Source organism: Lolium perenne, chromosome 3 (assembly GCF_019359855.2).
Source record: "Lolium perenne isolate Kyuss_39 chromosome 3, Kyuss_2.0, whole genome shotgun sequence".
Classification (NCBI taxonomy): domain Eukaryota; kingdom Viridiplantae; phylum Streptophyta; class Magnoliopsida; order Poales; family Poaceae; genus Lolium; species Lolium perenne.
In genome coordinates, this window is record NC_067246.2 from 2891123 (window position 1) to 2899235 (window position 8113).

Consider the following 8113-nt stretch of genomic DNA (forward strand, 5'->3'; position numbering starts at 1 on the left):
ACATCACCCAAATGAGTCAATTCAGCCGCTCTGTAGTAATTGTGCATATGTGGACCTGATGACCATGTTGGAGTGGAATAAAATTCCAGCAATAAAAGCCCCCGAGTGACATCCCAACTACCACAACACACTAGAGATCGAGAACTAGCTATAGTAGGATTACTACTCAAGATGTTATGTGACACGTTTTACATTAGACAAGTGACTCAATTCAATCGTTCTTCGGTACGTGTATAGCATGTTTATATTTTTGTGGGGCACATGCATGGCATGTTACAGTTGGAGCGGGGCAAAATCTAGCTAGCTATAAAAGCTCAGGAATGGCATCCAGACACCACAACACAAGAGAGATCGAGACGCATATAGTCGTAGACTAAACTACGCTAGCAGATACAAAAACTAGCTGCCTCGATCAGCCACCATGTATGCAATCGAGAGTTCTCCAGCAAAAAAGAAGGATGCCACCGGCGACATCGCCGTCGACCTCTACCCATTCATACGTGAATACAAGGGCGGCCGCATCGAGCGCCTCCTGCACAGCTCATTCGTGCCGGTGTCGGAGGACGCGGCCGCCAACCGCGGGGTGGCAACCAAGGACGTCATCATCGACAAAAGCACCGGCGTGTCCGCACGCCTGTTTCTCGCCTCCCGTGCTGCTGCTGCTGCTGCCGCGGCCGGCGAGATGCTTCCTGTCATCGTGTACATCCACGGTGGATCGTTCTGCACGGAGAGCGCGTTCTGCCGGACGTACAATAACTACGCCAAGTCCCTCGCTGCTCGCACTGGGGCGCTCGTCGTGTCCGTGGAGTACCGTCTTGCACCGGAGCATCCCATGCCTGCGGCCTACGATGATGCATGGGCTGCGTTACAGTGGGTGGCGTCCCTCTCTGATCCATGGCTCGCTGACTACGCCGACCCCGAGCGCATGTTCCTCGCCGGCGACAGTGCTGGTGGCAACATCGCCTACCACACGGCGGTGCGCGCCAGCCGCGATGGCAGCCTCATGGACATCGAGGGGCTCATCATCGTGCACCCCTACTTCTGGGGCTCCGAGCGGCTAGCCTCTGAGACCGTCTGGGACGGGGTCGCGATGTTTTCACCTGACCTTGTAGACAGGCTCTGGCCATTTGTGACGGCAGGCCACGCGGGCAACGACGACCCCCGGATCAATCCTCCAGAGGAGGAGATCGCGTCGCTGACATGCCGGCGTATGCTGGTGGCCGTGGCTGAGAAAGACATCCTGCGGGACCGTGGCCGCCAGTTGGCGGCCCGCATGCGTGACTGCGCGTGGGCTGGTGACCACGTGGCACTGGTGGAGTCAGAAGGCGAGGACCATGGCTTCCACTTGTACAACCCACTACGTGCAACCAGCAAGATGCTGATGGAGAGTATAGTGCAATTCGTGAATCAGCGTACCGCCTTGGCCTTGCCACTGCCGGCCGCTTTGCTCCCGGAGCTGCACGAGTTGCATGCATGCGAGGGTAAGACATCAGACAGTGAGATGAACTCTGCTAAACCTATTCCAGGCGTGCCTGCAAGGCCATATATAGACATGTTTGGATATGGGATGGCCATGAAATATTGGAGTGGCCAGAAATCTATGCCACGTGGTTCTTTACATATTGGACAGGCAAAAGCATCCAGGACTAGGTATGGGTTATTTTTGGGCGGAACGAGGCCTAACAAGACAAACAAGGTATCATTACCAGCAGCAGCTCCACTCCAGCGAGTTCTATTATCAACAACTTTTTCTAGTGGGTGAAAGTCTACAATGAAGTGTTGGCTGATGACTATGCCCACATGCAAACAGGGATAAGAGTTATGCCCATATATATATAAGTGTAATAAGAAATACTATAAGTTATTATTTTCCTTATCAACTACACTACAAGGCAAATAGCATGTAGAGACATTATTTTGTGTTGCTGGAGACATTATAAGAACCACTATAGACTACGACCGAAAGACACTTATAGAATGTATATACATATCATAAGACATTTCATAGACGCACTAGATATTGTCCATACATTCTATAAGGCATTAGTAAAGACACTATATTTTGTCTCTATACTCTAGCATAGAGTAAAATAATTATAAAAATTGTTGGAAGCAATCCTCAAACTCCAGACCTTCAGGTAAACCTCGTAATCATCTAATCACTCCGCCTCACACATCATCTTGCCAATACTCATAATGAAAGTCTTATGAGTAGTATATTACATGCCTCAAAATTATGAAAAATGCCTCTACAATATGTAAATAATGCATCAAACCGTGTCTCTAGCTATAACTAAAGGCCAGCTTATGAAGTGTCACGGCAAATGCCTCTACATGATATTTTGCAGCAATTTATTAAGTGCCTTGTAGAATGCCTCTAAGCGCCCATTTGATAACTTGTTCAAAAACGTCTCAATCAATGTCTCTACATTTAAGACCCTTTATATGGTGTCTAAAATAATTGTCTCTATATTAAGAAAAGTGTCTCTTCATGATTATAAGACAATTTGATACAGGTGAATCGTAAAGTGCCTCTAAAGAAGTGCCACTGCAAGTGATTTGTGTTGTAGTGTATACTAGACCACAGAGTCGCGCGTTGCTGCGCCCGTCAATTTTGAGGACTATATGTAGTAGAATTTCTATTGCAAATATTTGCGAAAATTAGGGTATTTGGAAATATCTAGATTTCAGAAGCCCACACCATCTAGAATTCAAGGCACAAAATAGTTCAAAATCATTGTCACACTCACACACACAGTTACATATATAATATGAAAATAGCATCCCCAGTTTTTAATCAGGTAGCAATGATGAAAGAAAAACTGCCTCCATCAGACAACATTATTTACATCAATGATGAAGGTGCAAGCCAACTCAAAATAGTTTCCCTATCATATTAAGTTATTTTTCATGTATTTGTCTTTTATTGACGGTATACACAGCTCAATGACTCTTCGCGTGGTAGAGGAAACAACAGAGAAGCAAGCTCATTAAACAAGTTAAACTTTGTATCTTGACTTACTTATTGCCTGCCTCTATATAATCAACTTAACATTTATATATTTAACCATACAGTTTTTTGTCTATTGGAATGTACAATGGAAAATTCAGAATTGGAATAATCTGGAAATAACTATCTTAAGAAAAGGAAGTAGCTGACAGAGAATGGTAAGCTTCCGCCATAATACCTTTGGTATTCTACCGAAGTACAGTGTAAACACATGAACATTCGTTTCTGTTTTATATGCAATACATTTTAGTGCATTAACAAAAACCTAACTAAACGACTTCATAGAGTAATCAACTGAACCTGCCTATAACAATTGTATGCCACTGAATCACTTCACAAGTTCAGCTGATGAAAGGACAAGCCGAATGACCAACCAATCAACGAATTGGTCAAAATTTGTGCAATCAGCTTAAATCAATAAAAGAGAGCACTAAATTGGATCTCAAACGCACAATTTCGACACCACCAATCTTGGTGGCGCCCAAGGAGAAGGAACCCCTCTTATTATACATTGCAGCCACGCCTCAGGTGGTCAGCACAGTACTTGTAGTTGAAAGAGAGGAAGAAGGAAAACTCCATGGAGTACAGAGGCCAGTATACTTCATCAATGAAGTTTTATCTCCCTCAAAACAGCGGTACCCGCAGTACCAAAAGCTAGCATATGGAGTGTTTACAACCGCAAAGAAATTGCGGCACTATTTTTCGGCACACCCGATAATAGTGGTCAATGAGGCGCCTTTATCCAATATACTAAACAATCCAGAAGCTACGGGTCGTGTCTCCCTTTGGGGAATAGAGCTTTCCCCTCGGGACATCACGTATGAAAAAAGAAAAGCAATAAAGTCGCAAATTCTACCAGACTTCATCGCAGAGTGGATGGAGTTACAAAATACGGGACCCCCGGATTTATCGAGAACCTGGACTATGAATTTCGACGGGTCCAAGAGATTAGAGGGAGCTGGAGCGGGCGTGATACTAATATCACCTGAAGGCGACAAATTAAAATATGTCTTACGAATGACGTTTCCAAACGCATCTAATAATGAGGCAGAGTATGAAGCCCTCATATACGGGATGAAGATGGCGAAGGCTTGTGGTGCAACTCGATTAAAAATCTTTGGCGACTCACAGTTGGTGGCTCAGCAAGTCATGAATCAATGTGATGCAGTCAACGATAGTATGATAGCATACAAGGAAGTTTACAACGAGCTGGAGAAGCTGTTTGATGGGTGCGAGGTAAATCACATCAGCAGGCTAAGCAATGATGAAGCCGACGTTCTTGCAAATATTGGGTCGCAGTGTCTCGCGATTCCACCAGGCGTATTCTGGGAAGAGATAGCCGAGAGATCTACAAAGTCGAAGAAACCAAAAAAGAAGGAGAAGGATGAGAAACCCTCGGGGGCTATGAAAGCGACAGTGGAAGAAGAGGAGGAACAGGACCTAGTTATGATGGTACAAGTTCCATGGATGCAAGTATACATATCATACATCCTAAGGAAACAAATACCCGACGATCCAGTTGAAGCAAGGCGAGTTATTAGGCGGTCCAAGGCCTTCACTGTGGTCAAAGGGGAGTTGTACAAGCGAAATATTTCGGGAGTGTTACAAAGGTGCGTTACACCCGAAGAAGGAAGAATAATTTTGAAGGATGTACACGAAGGAATATGCGGTCATCATGCAAGCAGTCGAGCTATAGCAGCCAAGGTTTTCAGAGCAGGATTTTATTGGTTGACAGCAATAGAGGACGCGAAAGAAATAGTTCGTACTTGTGACGCGTGTCAGAGATTTGCCGCAAAACCTCATTCTCCGGCAGCAGAGTTGATGCCAATACCGTTGTCTTGGCCCTTTGCTCAGTGGGGTCTCGATATGGTGGGAAAATTACACAAGGCTTCGCCAGGAGGATACGAGTACATGCTCGTCGCTGTCGACAAATTCACTAAGTGGATAGAAGCAAAGCCGATAAATTCACCAGACGGAGCGTCGGCAATCAAGTTCGTGAAAAGTATCGTCTTTCGATTTGGAGTACCCCATAGCATCGTCACAGACAATGGTAGTAACTTCACTTCAAAGGAATTCAAGGCATATTGTACAGAGGTAGGTATCAAACTACACTTTGCATCAGTTGCGCACCCGCAAATCAATGGTCAAGTCGAAAAAGCCAATGGAATTATCTGCAATGGTATAAAGAAGCGTTTACTAGCACCATTGGAAAAAGCTCGACATACCTGGCCTCAAGAGTTGCCGAGTGTGTTGTGGAGTATTCGAACAACACCAAATACAGCGACACAGGAAACTCCGTTTTTCCTGATTCATGGAGCTGAGGCAGTATTGCCGATAGAAATAGAACACGATGCTCCAAGAGTAACGGAATATGATGAAGAAGCTTCAAGACAAGCACTGGAGGATGATGTCGACGCACTTGACGAAGCTCGAGATGAAGTGCTATCACGGGTCACCAAGTATCAGCAAGACCTGAAAAACTACCACAGTCGACGTTTGCGGCCAAGATCCTTTCAGGTGGGCGACTTAATTCTTCGGCTCACACAAAAGAGCCACGAAAAGCTCGAGTCACCATGGCTTGGCCCTTACATCATCACAGAAGTAATCGAAGGAGGAGCATACAGGATAAAGGACAAGAAGACAGGGGTTGCAGAGCCGAATCCCTGGAACGTGGCGCAACTCAGGCGGTTCTACGCTTAGAGTCGAAATATAGTCCTCCTTTGTAAAAATACAATGTACTGAAACGCCCGCGAGCTTTCAGACGCACTCTTTTCCTTTTCAGGGCACCGAGTGGGGCTGAAAAGGTTTTTAATGAGGCGGGCTCGCGGTGCTGCAATATAGAAAAAATGTTGGTGATATACATTTTCTTTGTCGACACGCTCGGGGGCTTGTACCCAGCAGTTACAGCATACATATGCACTGCCGACAAAATAGAACTTGCAAAACAATAATTTCGCTTTGGTGCAACACACCTCGCAAAACAATACAGACATACAGGAAGAACCAATAACAAGCTCGGGGGCTTGTTCAAAAAAATATAGTTTGAGATACTTGACAACATATATGTTATTTACAATATACATGCGTTCTTCGACAGAGAAAAAACAACAAAGAAATTCTTCAATCAGCGCTCAATATAGCGTCTATATTGATTCCCCCGTTATTTGCAGCACCAGTGCTATGTTCAGCGTAACTACCCCTTACAAAGAATTCTGCATCCAGCCGAAGCAGTTCGTCCATCATCTTTTCTGCTACAAGGCGCACAGTGTCGTCAATTTTGTCAACGTTTCTCCTTCGTTTCGCCTGTTTGGCCAGACACTTGTCGACAATTTGAGTAAGATCTAACTTTGGGTAGCAGATCTGTATCATAATCATGGCGAATCTTGCCCCAGCTTCTAGTTGAGCCCGCACAAATTGATGAATACGAGGAGCGTCTCGAAATTTCTCCATCAAAGCAGGAAGGGTGTCTGGGATTTTGTTACGAGGAAACATGGTGATGTAGACTAAAGACAAAGTTTTTGTACAGAAGTCGAGAAAATCGCGGACCTGACTCGCGCGATCTTGAAATCTAACTATTTGGCGAGTTCGCTCAGGAGTGACCCAAAAATTGGCACCGTGCTCACGAGCAAGCCTGACAAGCACATTGGTTCGGGCTTCAACACGTTGATCTTCGGCAGCAGTATCCAAGAAAGAACCTGGTCCACCGGAAACTTCAGCAAGGAGTAAAAAAATAGTAAGGTTAAAATTAACAAATGACCAAGTTTTGCGGAGCACACCGGCCATATCCAAGCTAGCATCATTCATCAGCTCAAGCATATGGTTCTCTCGGCGCGTAGCTTCGGCAGCCTCAGCAACTGCAGTTTCCTTCAACGCCATGGCTTCTTGAGCTTGTTGAATAGCTCGTTTCTCATTCTCAGATGATCTTCGAGACTGTTCCATGATCACGAGAATTTGTTTTTTCTTCGACTATAGTTCTTGGCGGAGTTCGTCCAAGTCCTCATTTTGGGCAGTACTCGATAAACCTCCAATATATTCGACAGCGGACGACCTTTTAGAGCAAGACGCCGCAGGCAGGGCAGCCGAGGAATGAGGCCCAGTGGTATAGTTGTCAAAAATCAACTGGAGAGAAAATAATTCGACATCAATACCTCGGCAACATAACTTTCTCATTAATAAGGACAGGTATTTACATGGCTATTACAAAGAAAGGTTCCTATTGAACTTTGGGGGAAGTTGTCGCCAAAAGCCACTTTGGCGACAGCATCAAAAGAGAAGCAAAGCAAAATAAAGACAAGGTGGTCTACTTGACCTCCGGCTTCGATGAACTAGGAGCTGGAGTCGGCTTGAATCCAAGGAAAGCAAGGATCTTCTTCGAGTTTGGCTTGGCAGCCTTAATCAAAGACTGTCATTTCTTCGTCTCCATATCCTTCACATCGCCAACTTTGGCCCAGTCGACACCCTACTGACTGTTAGCAACCAAAGCTATGGTGCCTTCAACTCCAATCTTCAGGCCTTCTTGTCGAAGACTGGGTCCAAGATCTTCTTTCGACTTGAAGCACTGGGCGAGGGCAGTAATTAAAAGACTCGGGTTCTTCTTTCTTCGCGAAGTGGAAGGGAAAAAGCCGAGACAGAACTGTTCTCGCGTCAGTAAGACCTTGGCGTGCTTCGTCTCCATGGATCTCAAGAAGGGAGAGCGCGTCGAGGAGGCGATCACCTTCAGGATTCTCTAGATCGTAATCTTGCTGCGTTCTCCCTAATAAGGCAAAAATATAGCTCGTCAGAAAACAAGCAAAGCAATCATATGGTCACTCGAGGAAATCATATTGATCCAAGTACTTACGGACAAAACGTCGACTCTGCGACTCCAAGCGAGTGATGATTTTTTCTTCACGAGCAGATTGCTGAGTAATGTATTCGCTTAAGGAATTTTCCGCGTCATGAAGTCTTTTTCGAAGACCTTCGACAATGACAAAGATCTGATTCAGCCTTCTCGCGAGCTTTTTCGCTTTGCTCCAATTTAAGAGCAAGAGCATCAGCACGTTTGTTAGCTTCCGCAAGATTGGCTGGCAAAACAATCGACAATAAACAAGTGTCATGGCAAAA

The 8113-nt window shown here is 45.3% G+C and overlaps 1 protein-coding gene across 1 annotated transcript; it reads left to right on the top strand.

Annotated features, from left to right (window-relative positions):
- Positions 1-352: 352 nt before the first annotated feature.
- On the top strand, positions 353-1956 carry LOC127340628 (probable carboxylesterase 3). Its single transcript, XM_051366377.1, has one exon. It carries the CDS (start codon positions 422-424, stop codon positions 1760-1762), a length of 1341 nt encoding a protein of 446 aa, XP_051222337.1. The 5' UTR covers positions 353-421; the 3' UTR covers positions 1763-1956.
- Positions 1957-8113: the final 6157 nt, after the last annotated feature.

Excerpts from the sequence above, each read along its gene's own strand:
- LOC127340628 (XM_051366377.1), top strand. The coding sequence starts at position 422 with ATGTATGCAATCGAGAGTTCTCCAGCAAAAAAGAAGGATGCCACCGGC.